Below are 15,026 nucleotides of genomic sequence, written 5' to 3'. Positions count from 1 at the left end.
ATCTAACCCCTGTTTCCCCACACATTTCCCATTGTGTTCAACTATGCTGGGGCTCAGTATGTTTAACACAATAAGCACCGGCCTTTTTCATACTGTAATGAAACAAGTTGCAAACTCCACATAGAGGAGCTCCCCCACCCTGGGGTTTGAACCAGCAACCCCGTTCACCTTCCTTAAAAACACCCCCTTTTGTCTGTTGGTCTTGAACAATAGTCTGCTGCCTGTCTCGCCAAGGTGTCACGCCATCCAACACCCCCTCCTCCTCCTGATGAGCATCTCATAAACATGTAATCCGAACAGTCACCTTATGTCACCCTTGAAATGCTGATATAATACACGTGAACCATACAGATGTAACGTCTCTGTGGTTTGCAGAAATGTGTAATACATTAATATGTCTTGTAAACTTTATATAATACTATTATCATAATATTTAGTTTTACTGTATGCTGTAAAGTGTGGAAAAGGCCAAAGCTTTGAGTTATTTGCTCATCAAACACCTGCTGGTGACTCCACAAGCTGTTACTGAGTGCATATAAGGACACCACCACTGGTTTATGGCCGTTGTGAGGAAACAAGCTCAGCAAATGACTGGTTAACGCCAGTGTCTGAAAATCAGACATCAATAGCACAAAGTAACCTGAGCTCTGTCACTTGACCACCATGTGACAGAGCTGAGGGGGTTGTAGACAATAATACCCTACAAACAGAGGGACTTGAGGGAGCCACAGCTGCCGGGTCACAGAGAGGGGTGAGAGATGGTGTGAGAGTTTAGATATGGAGGCGTGCTGAGAGATACTGTGACAACAATCAGCGAGCCATTTGTTTGCATGTTGTTAATGACTGTATTCAACAGCAGCAAACACGACACTGACACATTATATTTTTAAGTTGACATGAACATGTTAAAGGGACAGTTCACCCCAAATTAAAAATACATGTTTTCCCTCTTACCTGTAGTGCTGTTTATCAATCTAGATTGTTTTGGTGTGAGTTGCCGAGTGTTGGAGATATCAGCCGTAGAGATGTCTGCCTTCTCTTCGCTAAAATGGAACTAGATGGCACTCAGCTTGTGGTGCTAAGTGCCAAAAAATACATTTAAGAACTCAACAGCAATGTCTCTTTCTAGAAATTATGACACAGTTACTCAAGATAATCCACAGACCTTGATGTGAGCAAGCGGCAAACTCAAGGGCTGAAAAATGAAACCACAGCAGAAGTGCCAAAAGCTGCAGTTCCTCAAACAGCCACTTGAGGCTGGCTCCAGAGGCGAGTCAATCCCCACAGGCCCTCATGTTAAAGCTGCAGTAGGTAGAAAGCCTGAAAACGGTTGATTTTTGAGTCTCATCTGAGTTAGGTTTCATTCGTCTCCGCCCTGAGCCCCTCCTACCAGACGAGCATGCGAGTATTTTATCCTACTTGGTTCTGTTTCTCCCTCTCTGGGAGCCTCGGCTCTCCCTCACCGTGCAGCAGCCCTCCCCATCTCTCCCTCGCGGCCCCGCACGTATACCCCCAAGGCTCGGCTCTCGCTCTCCGCGGAGAGCCCTCAGCTCCGCTCCCATGGCCGACCCTCACGACCTGCGGCCGGGCCTGGCCCCACCTCACCCTTCCCCTCCCTCTGGGGCTCCGGGGAACCGAGTTCTGTCTTCCTTTTTTTGGGTTGTTTAGCCGTGTTGCTAAATGCTGGAATAGCTATTTTACCTGGTGCACTGTTCGCCATTGCCGCTTGCTCTCCCCTTCTGCCGGCGGCACGGGAACGCGCATATGCAGTAGAACAGTCAATTGGAAAGCAGTGGTCTGAGCTGACCTTTGATTGGTTTATGCACATCAGCATGATACTGATTCTTGAGAGGCTGAACACAGAGCCATGGTGAGGTGCAGAAACCTATTGTTTGCCTCAGACCACTTGATTTACATTATGCTTAGAGGATATTATACAATTTTTACTCAATTATACCAAAACAATGTTGCCTACTGGAGCTTTAAAATGCCAAATTTACAGCAGGAAAAAACATGTTTAGAGCCTGGTACACACTATTAATTTCCCATTCATGACCACATTTTATTAAGGCTTAAAGTTACGCATAATTAGAGCAGGGTTGCTTTGAGTGACTGTCTGATAAGTCACCACAGTCTGTGAGTCAGATCCATCCCTGTCTCCACCACAGCGCCACCCTGTTATTCAAATTTCTTTCTGGCTTCAAAAAATCAAGACGGCAATGGCAAAAATGCCAAACTCGATGACTGAAGACAGGAGTTCACAAAACAATAACATCACTGTCCTATACATACAGTATACAGTCTGTGTTTGTGAGCAGTTTCATATAGGAACTATTTTCCATTAACCAAACTACACCCGCCAACTGTATCACTGCCCAGATGGAAGCATACATTTACTGCTAGCTCACCTAGCACCACTGAGTAAGCTAATGTTTACACCCCACACTGTCCTGAGTACGACCCTCTTGGCCATAAGTAGATGCACCCTTCCTTCGCTTGGTGATATGATCAGTGATTCATGGACAGGAGGGTACTGCTCATGACAACACAAGATGTTAACATCAGTGGCGTTCTACTCGGCTGAGCTGGAAAGTCTGCTAGCTCAGTGGTGCTAGGTGAAGTAGCAGTAGATGCACACTTCCTTCTGCACAACAATACGGTTGTCAAGTGCAGTTAAATAGAGGGAAAATAGAGCTATCTAACGTTACAGCTCAGCCGAGTAAGATGCCATTAATGTTTACATCTCACACTCTCACAAGCATGAACATCTGGTCCATGAAAAGATGCGCACTTCCTTCTGCGCAGTGTCATGGTTAGCGGGTATAGTTTGGTAGCTCACTCAGTGGTGCTAGGTGAGCTAGCAGTGGATGCCGAAAGAAAATAGTTCCTACATGAAACTGTTCACAACAAGGTCTGTGGATTATCTTGAGTAACTAGGTTGTGGTTTCTGGAAAGAGACACTGCTGTTGGGTTTTTCAAAAATTTTTTTTTTTTTTTGGTGCTTTGAGCACCGTAAATAGAGTGCCATCTAGTTCCATTATATTGGAGAGCAGTCCAACATCTCTATGGCTGATATCTCTAACAATTACAGGAGATGTTATAATTATTGACTAAATAATACAGTAACATTTGGAAATATTCTGACCCAGACTCCAGAGTAAATTTTGCCATCGTGCCTTTCTGCAAACCACAGATATGTTAGATGTAAATGTTTTATATGTAGCAGATATCTTTCTTATCTTCAACAATCTGCAACTCACCTCGAGACAATCTAGATTGATAAATAGGTAAGAGGAAAAATATATTTTTGGTTCTGGAGTGAACTGTCCTTTTTACCAAAAGTTGACTACACACCCAGCAGATACAAAACATTTGTTTAAACCTGTGTTTCTGGCCGCCTGATGAGTGTCAGTGCAACATCACCTCTACTTTTAGCTCTGTTTTAGTTTCCACCAACTCCTGAGGTACATATATATCTGGCTCATTAGCAGGTAGGTGTTCCACTGTGGTTATTATCTAACTTTATCTGGGCACTGGGCGGATAACATACAGCAGGTTTAGCAGAGCGAACCAAGTGACCCTTAACAGCAAAGTTGTGTCCTGTTAAACCAAAACAATGAGCTGAAAGATGCCAAAACACCTATAGGGCTAAAGAGAACTGCAGAGACAGGTAATAATTCTTTGAATATCTTCAAATTCGTCTTTCGATCTGTCGTTACAAAGACAGAGGATCAAGGGCTTAACAGTGCAAATGGCCTGAAGCAGATGAAGAGGAATCAGAAAGCAAGAGAGAGACATCAAATATGAAAGATACACAGAGAGCGTGATGGTTACAAAGCAAAGGTTACAAACAATCTTTCAGGATACTTACATTTGAGATGCCACCTGTTTTCTGCTGGCAGCAGTATGGTTTTATTTACTCAATAAACGAGGGCACTGTCATCTGAGCGCGGAACTTCCGTATAAGTCAGGTTGAATAGGATATGCCAGGGAAACTGGCACAACTCTCGGATGAATTCACATGACACTGGTCTGTTTAGTCAAGATACACCCTTCTCTATTACCCCACATAGAAATCACTTTGTTCTTTGTGATGATCCACTGCGAGCGCATGCATCATACTTGTTGAGCAGTGCTTAACCACACAGTAGCTCTTTCATTTAATTTTAGCTTCCACGGACTCATTAAAAAAAAGCCGCTGGTGATAGGAAATAAAAGAAAAGCAAAGCAGCTAATTACATATTTCAGCATTAAGTGTTGAGTCATGCGTTTTAGTCTTGTATCCCAAATGAGAAATCCAGTACACACACAAATCTAAAAAAAAAAAAAGCCTTTTATGAAAAGCATAAAAACAGAACACTGGAAGCTTGCAACTGACTTACATGTCAGTGAGGAACTGAAATTATTTTGTAAGTAAATCCTTTTTTTAAAATGGAAGGTTTTGTGATAAGCTCCTACACTGAGAAAACACAGACAGCGGCGTGATTCTCTGCAACCATATTTTAAGGACAGAACGTTTTATCAGATCATTAGTTCAGAACACTTGTGCACTTTTACACAAAGCAGCAATTATTTCAATCTAAACATAATTAACAAGTGAAGACAGGTACAGCCTGTATTTGAGAATGCAATAACACATACAGTGTAATTAAATCATACAAACCTGAATGGTAAACAGGATCAGGTAGAAATGAGATTTGAAAGTGAGTGAATCTTCTTTAGTACCTCTAAAGAGGTGTGTTCAGGTGTGTCATTGCTGGTCATTGTTTTTCACGTCATCACATTCCCCACAAGATGTGGAAAACATTTGTTCCATGTCTAAATGTTCCTGCTTAAACATCAGTATTCATATTCTTTACGTTACTTTTTATAGCATTTACAGCTTGTACATGGTCGTGCTCACTTCCCCACACCTGGCAAAGGCTCAGAGGGGTGGAAGACAAACAAAGCAGCTCGAGCTGGCACCGTTGCCCCTCTGTCAGCAGATGTTATGATCTTGTGTAGACGTGTAGGATGGGAGGGAAAAGGCACAGAGCCAGCAGTGACGCTCAGCAAAGGCGTCTGGCTGCAAGTGGTTTACTGACAGTCTCTGTGCGTGTGTGTGCATGAATAGATTACATCCAGTTCTCTAACAATAACATAGGTTTGTGTTTTCCTGCCGCCTGTCTGTCTTCATTTCTTGGAGCCTGCTTGGTTCATTTCATGAAATAAACTCAAGAGATGCTATGGAAGATCGCGTCCGCCATGAAAAGACAAAGACAAAGGTGAAAAGTTAGACTAGCCTCAAAATTCAAACGGTAAATTTGAAGGGCAACTTCTGTATTTTTCAACCTGGACCATATTTCCTGTGTCTAAGTGACAAATAGCAATAATTTTTGAAACTGGTCCCGTATTAGTTCAATGGTGTTCATTATGTTTCTGATAATGACTTTAGTTGTTCTTTTATTTCAGACATGTGTTAGGATGTTACATGCCTTGACATGTTTTGGTGGAGACTTTCGCCTTCCTCAGAAGTTTCACTTGGTGGTGGTTGTGACATGCTTTATCAGCNAATGGTGTTCATTATGTTTCTGATAATGACTTTAGTTGTTCTTTTATTTCAGACATGTTACATGCCTTGACATGTTTTGGTGGAGACTTTCGCCTTCCTCAGAAGTGTCACTTGGTGGTGGTTGTGACATGCTTTATCAGCTTATCTGTCAGGGAAGCATGACCGTCCTGTCACAACCAGCACCAAGATACACTTCTGAGGAAGGCGGAAGTTTCCGCTGAAACATGTTAAGGTATGTAACATCCTAACACATGTCTGAGATAAAAGAACAACTAAAGTCATTATGGTCCAGTATTGATTAAGCGAGCTGCAGCTGGCAGTGGGAAAACAGAATGCAATGTGACCACTTGGGGCAACTGTGCACCGCCAATTTACGTCCATTAAAAGTGCTTGTTTTTGCCACTGACAGGCTCAGATTGTTATTCTAAGTGTCTGACAACATTATGGAAAGGACCCCTGCAGAGATAAATCTTTTTGTCGAAGAGGAAGGTCCTTTGTTTAACCAGAGGAAAAGTCAGGGGGCCCCAAAGCCTGTAGTACTTAGAGTAGTACTTTAATGGTTAACAAAGCAGCCAACTCTCCATCCTAGTCTTATTAGACCTGACAGCTGCCTTTGACACCGTCGATCAAACCATTTCGCTAAACAGACTAGAAAATTCAGTTTGACTATCTGGAAATGTCATTACCTAACTAGCAGCACATTCCCCGTCTCCCTTGGCAACCACAAATCTGTCAATTTCCACATCTGTTGTGGGGTCCCACAAGGCTCAGTCCTGGGTACATTACTGTTTAACATCTATATGCTGCCGCTTGGTTCCATCATACAGAAACACAATGTATCTTATCATTCATATGCAGATGATACACAATTATATATTTCACTCTCTCGTAATAACCTTAGCCCCATAAATGACCTGGTTAACTGCATCAGTGACATTAACATCTGGATGACCAAAAACTGAGAGACAAAACCGAGATTTTTGTGGTGGGTGCGAAACATCAGAGGAAGGAGATCAGTTCTAAAGTGATTTCACTGTCTCTGAAACCCAGTGAGCATGACAGAAATCCAGGTGTTGTCATGGATCCAGAGCTTTACAAGACATAGTACCAGTATCACAAGGACAGCATTTTACCACCTAAAAAACATTTCCAAAGTTGCCTGTCTCAGTCAGACACTGAAAAAGTAGTTCATGCTCTCATCTCCTCCAGACTAGATTACCTAAAAGATCCAGACTAGATTTTTGTCCCATTGGTAAAGCCTCATAGCAGCCATCTTTCAAGAACTTCCCATGAATTAGAAGTGGTGCTACAAGAGGGATTGCAACATCTAGTCCTTTCAGCGAACTACTGTTATGCCCTTCTTGCCGGAGTCCTTAAAAAGACTGTGGGACGGCTTCAACTAATTCAAAATGCGGCAGCCAGAGTACTGACTGGGACTAGAAAAACAGAACACAGTACTCCCATACGCAAAACACTTCACTGACTTCAAATAAAACACAGAATTGCTTTCAAAATACTCCTCACTGTTTGCAAAGCACTTAATGGTCTGGCTCCTCAATACCTCTCTGACCTGCCCACAGCCTACAGACCCTCCAGAACCCTCAGATCATCCAATCCATCCAATCTGGACCAACTGACCAATAACCAACCAACATTGCTATCCACAAAGCCATGCCGCTAGCGTAGCTTATAATTAAGTTGAGTTTCTATTTTGTATTTTGTAATTTTGATTTGTTGTCTCATCATTTTGACATATCATGGCTAATTTTCATCTTTATTAAGAATACCTTTTTATTCATTTGTTTTATTTTCCTGGCTGAAATGAACTTCAATAGCATACAGCACATATTGGTACTGTACATTCTGAGGTAATGTTTGCTCTACATCCCCAGGTGAGAAAACAAACACTGCCAGAGGATATCTTTATACAAATTAGATTAAAATAAATGTATATCTTATTACAACAGCAGAGACCACAATCAAATCCAAAACACACAAGAGAAACAAAACCAGAACATGCCAGCCAACAAAGGCCTGAAACTGAAGCTGGGAAATAACTGCTCTGAAGCGTCACAGAGGCTTTTTTTTCTCGTCTCCTGTGATTTAGAGGAAGTAACAGTGAGGGCAAAAGTATTGCATGGCAGTGAAGATGGCAGGATGTCTGTGCTCAAAGACCACATCCCAGCTGTCTACACACTTTTACTGAACCTTAAGCAGAATTTTAAGGGTTCAGTCGCTGCGTTTACGTCAAGAGAACTGAAACGGCATCTCTCGGGGTATTTCCTCAGACTGAAGTTCGGTCAGTACTGAAATTCCCCAGAGGCATTTCATTCAGCGTTATAAAGTTCACGAAGGGTAATTTGATTCCCTTGATTCACACATTTTTCAAAGAACAGTTTACTTCCTCTGAGCATACAAAGCATTCATGAACCAGCCCTGTGCTCACGAGTAACCCCAAACAGTTCAACTGGTTCATGTAAGGAGAGCTGTCAAACAGGCACGCGCACAGATAGACCCTAGGTTGTGATTAAGCACCTGCCCTTTTGGCTTCTGACTAGATAAGAGCCCTTGCAATACATTTTTTTATTCACTTATTCTAATTTCGCCCATGGCATCAATTCTCAAGTAAAGGTCCAGTGTGTAGGAATTAGGGGTATACGTCGGTTTTCTTAAGTGTATAATCACCTTTAAAATAAGAACCGTCACGTTTTCGTTACCTTAAAACTAGCTGTTTATATCTACATAGGGAGCTGGTCCTTGTCCACAGAGTCTGCCATGTTTCTGCAGTAGCCCAGAACGGACAAACCAAACACTGGCTCTAGATTAGGCCATTCGTGTTCTCGTGACGGCCAGTAGCCTATAGTCAGCACTCTCTCTGCGACAAGCATTGTTGGAAAAATGCTGCTTTTTTAATGTGAAACATCTTTATTCAGTGTCTTTCCGCTTTAAATCACTGGTTCTGTTTGTTTTGGGGAGGAGACCTCTGTGGATAATTTGGCTTCTGGTAAAAACATCCCGAATGCCTTGAGCTCAGGTTATTAGCACATGTTGGGCTAGCAGCCGGTCTCTGAGGAGCTGACCAACGTCGGAGAAACTGCTTTGTAATGAGAAACTTCTTTATTTGGTGGTTTTACCGGTTTAAATTACTGGTTCCGTTTGTTTTGGAGAAAGTTCTGATGACAGTTTGGCTCCCTGTGAAAACCAGTTGCTTGTCACAGACATGTCAAACAGCATTGGAAAAACACTCCTTGTAACGTAAAAGCGGTTTATTAAGTGTTTTTACTGGTTTTAATCACCGGGTTGGTTTGTTTTGTAGAGGAAGATACATCTACGGATAATTCAGCTCCCGGTAAAAACCTCCTGAATAATAAACACTGAGGGAATTCTAACCGGGAGAAGTTTCAGCTGGTTGCAATCTGCCATCCTCACCACTAGATGCCACCAAATCACCTTAAATCTTACACACTGTTCCACTAATGTGTGTTTAATCCCCTGCTGGCTACATCCACAGATGAATAAACTATGTGAGGGGTGCCCCTGCCCCCGAAAATATCTATGCACAGCCCTGCTGAAAAATCCAACCTTGAGATTAAATGTTTCCAGAGAGCATGGTTTAAGTCTTGTTTTTCTAAGAGCATGCAATTTGTTTTACAGTTAAGGAAGTTAAAGTTCCTGCCTCTTGAGGTAACACTGTAAACACCGGCAAAATTAATTGTATCAGGGATAGATCCATGACAGACTCCTATATAGTGGCAAGCAATCAGGTAATGGAGTCCATAATTCATTTTATATGTGCTCTATATGCTCTCTGGATTATCAGATACATCACATTCCCTCAGGCAGCTCAATATATTCAGTGTGTCAGCTCAAGAGAAAGGTAGACTGCATACCAGGAGTTTAAAGAATACATTGGACTGTGCAGCTGGTTGATATATGTTCAAATGAAGATAATTGTAGGGCGTCCTACCTGATTTCATTGGCTTCATAATTATAAAGAGACAATAGATAAAGAGGAAGATGAGGTGTGACACTTTACAGGACTTTGCACCACCTAATAGAACAAATACGTTGTTTATCTTATTACCTGTGTTACAGGTTGAGTCACATGGGAGTTCCTACTTTAAATTATAGTCACATATCAGCAGACAGACCTGTATTTCACTGGGCTGACAGTGAATCCAGGCTGAAGCAGAGATCCAGTGGAAAGATAACCGTTTTTCCGGTACAGTTGGAGAAGTGGTTATGATGTTTGTAATGAAAACAAGTTGACAATTCAGACGTTCCATCAAAGGCCGTATCTGAAGATCTGCTCATTTGCAGTGCAAAACATGAAATGCAAACATGGCCATGCAAATACACAGCTAGCAGTACATATCCAGAAGTACCTAACCCTTCCTATGAGTGCTCCTAATAAAACTGCTAAGTTAAGGACTGATCGAGACATTTTTAATGTGATTAGAGATCCCTGTCTCAAAGGAAAATGATGTCTGTGGTCAGCCTTTATCATGTGCCTTATCATGTGATCTGATGCAAACTCAAAGTTATAATGACCAAAGCTCCTGCTTTTTTATTTGGGAGATCAACATCATCATGTCACCTCGACCATCAACAGTATAAAAATAATGGATGTAGCTACCATAACATCACATATTGGTTTGTGAACTCCCATTTTGAAGCCTCATCATTCAGCAATTTGGCTGTCGCTATTATCTCCGGGTTTTTTTTTTTTTTTAAAGCCAGGCATGACCATATTCGGGCGAGAGGCTGGCACTGTAGAGGAGTTCAGAGAGGATCTGACTGACAAGCTGAGGATTCTATCAGCAGACAGCCTGTTACTCAAAGCAGCCTGGCCTTAAAAAAAAAAGTAACTTTAAGCCGTACAGTTGTCATGAATGTTGAAATCAACTACATAGACCAAAACCAGTTTTTGTACCAGGCTGTAAACATTTTATTTCTGCTGTAAAGTTGGGCCATTTAACACGGGGGCCTACGAGGATTGACTCACTTCTGGAGCCAGCCCCAAGTGGCCAGTAGAGGAAATGCAGTTTTTGGCTTTGGCATTGGCTTTATTTCTCAGCCCCAGAGGTTGCCACACGAACATGACCATATTTAGACAAGAGGGTGGAGCTGGGGATGAGCGAGGGGTGGACCTGACTGATGCTGCATTGACATGGAATCAGGCAGATGGCAGACGGTAAACGAGCCCGAGAGAGCAGTGTTCGCATCCCGTAAGATTCTAAAGCTAAACCTTGTTTTTTTACGAAACCTAACCACGTGTTTTTGTTGTTGAAGGAAAAAACAACATCAATACACAGTGTTGTACCGATGTAGTGCGTTTATTTCCTCTGAAAATATTAATTTCACAGCTCCGCAGCTTGTTGCTTTGTTTGTCTGTGTTTTCTGACTGATAAGACCTTGAAGTTCTCAAATTTCACTCCTACCACTAACACTTTTTCGTGTGAATACTTCCTGCTTCTATACTAAGCTTAGCAGAATGCAGTTTTAAAACAGGTTTAATTGCGACTATCCACCATGCTTAACTGTAAACACTCCAACCTGTGTGTTCGAGTGAGCAACCACCCAAGTATGCACAAAAGTTGGAGGTTTCATGCCAGTGCCTGCCGGATATCTACCAAGTTACTGTCTCAAAATACATATTTTTGTATGACTCAAATATACAGCTATAACAAATCTGACACGGCTCATAACCCAGAGTTCACGCGGGTTGTAAGAAGTGATACACAGAGCCAGGAGCCATCCATCTAATCAAATTCCAGCAGCACTCTTCACCTCACAAGACTTGTCCTGCTTTGGCACAGCTGCAAGCCCTCTGGCTGAGACATCCAACACCACTAGTTCAAAAACATGAGGAGGGGAAAAAAAAATGCAGGTGACAGCTTGCTGGAAAACTGTGCTGCTTTTAATAGAAATACTGCCTGAGATAAAGCTGAGGTAGGCAGTTTAATCTTAGATTCAATGGGCCAAAACCCCATAATAACCTTTGAGCATATTGTAATTCAAAACTAGACTTCTGCACCTCCTCGGGCTTCAGAAAACCTACGCCGTGATGGTAGACTTTGGCCAATCACAGGTCATTTCAAAGACAGGGCGTTCCTATTGGCTGTTCTACAAGTACAGATGCATGTGCACGTCCCTTCAGATGGTGAAAGCCTGATTCACTGGCCAAGAATCCCGCAGAGAAAGTTGCTATTCAGGCATTAGCAACAACTGCCTACACTGTAAAGCAGCCAAAAAAGGAAGATGGAGCGTGACAAAAACCTCAAGGTGTCAAACTGGCTTCTAAATTTCCCAGGTCCTAATCTGTTCTAAGATTCTTGTGATGTGCTGGTATCCCAGATGTACCCCCCCCAAAAAGTGAGTCTAACAATAGAGTGCTGCAGGAATGAGACCTAAAACCCAGAGATGAGTTAGCATTTTACCACTCCCGGTTTTCTCTTCGTCTTCTAGATGCCTGATACAGGGTTAACGCAAGCTTAAGAGACTCCCATGTTTTGTTTTACGACATAAAATATGTCAGAAAACACCCCACTCGTCAATTTTGAAGCTTTTATGTGTCTTTAAAAAGGTGGTTGCTAACAAGTGGCTAAATGAGACTACAGAACGTCTTCACGCCAAACATCTCTTTACAGCTTTGTTGTGGTGGCAACGTTAAGTCTTGCTACCTAGACTCTGTGACGTCTATGGTTGTTGCTCTTTCATTGTTTGTTTACCTTCCAGCTTTGCTCTGGTCATAGTGAAGATGGCGACTGAGAGAAAGACTGTTGCTTGAGCTCGAAATGATCGACATTGAACAACAAATGCTCTCATTACAAATGTTACAACGATGGCGAAGAGAGAGGCGACTGCACCGATGGTCTGTACGCCTGTTGAATGGCTCGACTTTTGAAAATGGCGGTGTTGTGGTACTGCAGCAGGAAGTGAAACCTTGCGAAATGCCAGAAATGATGTAGTTTGAAGGACCAATCATAGCTCTTGCGGTCTGCGTTGCCTCGCCGCATGGGTACAATTTTTTGGAGGTGTACGTCGCATCTCTGCATCTGTCGCAGAGGACGCAACGCCTCCACAAAGCCCTCTGCGTCATAGGTATGCAGAAGCATAAACCTTACTTAAGTGTGGCACATGTAGATAAAGTAAATTATAGAATGCTTTTTTTTTTGCTCAAAACTTTACTCAAAACAGTTGATGTTTACAAAGAACGTACAGATTTGATGCTGAATTGGACAGAAATTAAACCTAATAAGTCAACAGTAGCCATGAAATGAGTACAGCTAAAAATGTATCTGCACACCACGTCCTCCTGAGAACACAGCAACGTCTCTCCACACAAAAGACGATTTAAGGACATACAAACATGAAAGAAAACTTGCCCAAATCTGGAAAATCATCCTCTTACTGCTATTTATTTGGGATCAAACTAGAACCTGGTTACAATGTTCACCTCTAGAGCTAGCTTTTATCAGAAACACACAAAAAAATCTAATCTGAGTGGAGACCATGTGTCGACAAAATGGTACATGTCCTGTGGCAGGAGGTAAAAAATAAGTGCTTTTTGCTTCGAGGGCCAGACCGGCGCTCACACCCTCCGATCCTCAAACAGGACGAGCGAGTCTCAAAATTTAAACAGGATGTCTTGAAAACCTATCAATATAATAAATATAAATACATCTTAGGTTTTCTACAGATTGTGAAAAGGACATGACAAAAATAGCTTTGTTCTCAAACTCAATGCACTCGCATAAATAAAGTGTAATAATAACATTAATTACAATAGTTTAATAAACCATAAGCTTTAGAAAAACTAAAGTACGCTTGGCCCTTTGAAATGTAAGGCTCGGGCCTTTCAAACATGTCTAGTTTTTCTTCTATCTTCACAGTAGACGCACGTTGACAAAGCTATGACAGGAAGTCATGATGATCCATGTAATGCGGTGCACGGAGTAAAATCTAAAGATGTGATAAAAGGTGACCTTGAGATATTATTTCATTTCTTTGGGGTTTTAACCCAGTTCTAACTGATGACTGGCTCAAAGTTTGGCCTTTGTTAAACTTCAAAAAAGCTGATAATGCTTCCTTTAAAACCTCTTCCCAAGCACAAGTTTTCTTCACTGCAAAATATGATGATAAACAGTTATGAAAATAACATAAATCTGCAAATCAAGAGCAAAAGGTCTTTTATAGAAGAGATGTCACCGGAGTAGAAAAACAGTCCATCGTATAATGTGTAATGTTTCCTTGACAGCTGCTAAATGTGGCGGTAGAGAAATAAAAAATAAATCCTGCCCCAGTTAGATAGCCCAACCTTTTCCATATTTAATAATTCATTGATGGCTTCTTCCTGAGAAAAAGAAGAGAAAAGATAATGAAATGGAGGAAGAGAACACAATCTACCGAGTGTGATGGGAGACGCAGGTCAAAGAATATTATTCAATGCACACAAAAGTCATTTAAAGTCCCAGCCGTAGTTTATAAATATGTAGCCCGACAGGCCGTGGAAGAAGAAGGTGATGATGAGGAGGAGGAGGAGGAGGAGGGTTGGTCGTTCCTATCAGCAGTAGCCAGAAACAGAGAAGCCAGACCGAGAAACAAAGATCTGGAGCTGCAGCTCTCTGTGATGAGTTGATGAGGAGGAGGTGGGAAAGCAGGAAGAAGAGAGAGAAAGCTGAAGTGGACGTCACTCCATGATGGTTCGGTAAATGACGGGCTCGATGTAGTCCTCTCTGTATCGAGAGTTGATCACCCGTTGCCTTTTGGAGTTCTGTTGGACCTCCTCCTCTGAGAAGAGCTCGAAACGCATGTCTGACGCCACCGACTGAGGACGGAAAAATCAGAAACAGAAATCAGTGCTTTCTGGTGTTACACATCTCAAGTGTTACAAGTCGCACTCTGCACGCTTCATGACACGTTTTCACAGCAGAACCGGTTCAGAGACTTTGTGATAAAATGGGGGATTGTTTAGTTACCAGTCGTGACTTGACTCGTTTGGGCAGATCCTCATCCAGAGTGTAGATGTCTTCCCGCTTGACGGAGATTTGGGATCCGTCCTCAAACTCCACCTGAATGCACACACACACACACACACACACACAAGATAGTGAAACCACTAATACAGATGTGCATGAAAATTCCTTTCACCAACATGTATGTTCATGAATGCTGCTTTCAACCGTTACTTCATTACACAGCTATTTTAACACTTTACACACACACTGCAAAAAATCATGTGTTAGCTGCAGTATTTTTCAACCTGGACCCTATTTTTGTATGTTTTTGTATCACAGTGACTCATGGGAACAACCATTTTTGAAACTGGTCCAGTGTTGTTGAACAAACATGGCTTTTGGGGTTTTTATTTTGTTCCTGGCTACTCTGAATGAAGTGTGTTTTACAATGACAGAACGCTACTGTAACTCTCTGTACACTGGTAATAGTCAGTCCTCCAACTGGATCAGAACGC

General features: G+C 42.1%; 1 protein-coding gene across 4 annotated transcripts in view; it reads right to left on the bottom strand.

Moving 5' to 3' along the window:
* Positions 1–12,718: 12,718 nt before the first annotated feature.
* kdm4ab (lysine (K)-specific demethylase 4A, genome duplicate b) overlaps positions 12,719–15,026 on the bottom strand; it is a 29,963-nt gene continuing 27,655 nt past the window's right edge. For all 4 annotated transcript variants that reach the window (XM_050032338.1, XM_050032339.1, XM_050032340.1 and 1 more), the window contains 2 exons: positions 14,533–14,625; positions 12,719–14,381 (listed from right to left, as the gene is read on the bottom strand). In XM_050032338.1, the coding sequence (XP_049888295.1) occupies positions 14,244–14,381; positions 14,533–14,625 (231 nt within the window). In that variant the 3' untranslated portion in view covers positions 12,719–14,243. The remainder of the gene's footprint in view (positions 14,382–14,532; positions 14,626–15,026) is intronic.

Source organism: Epinephelus moara, chromosome 21, assembly GCF_006386435.1.
Source record: "Epinephelus moara isolate mb chromosome 21, YSFRI_EMoa_1.0, whole genome shotgun sequence".
NCBI classification, from domain to species: Eukaryota; Metazoa; Chordata; class Actinopteri; order Perciformes; family Serranidae; genus Epinephelus; species Epinephelus moara.
Note: the sequence above shows the minus strand (reverse complement) of the source record. Positions and strands in the feature narration are given on the sequence as shown.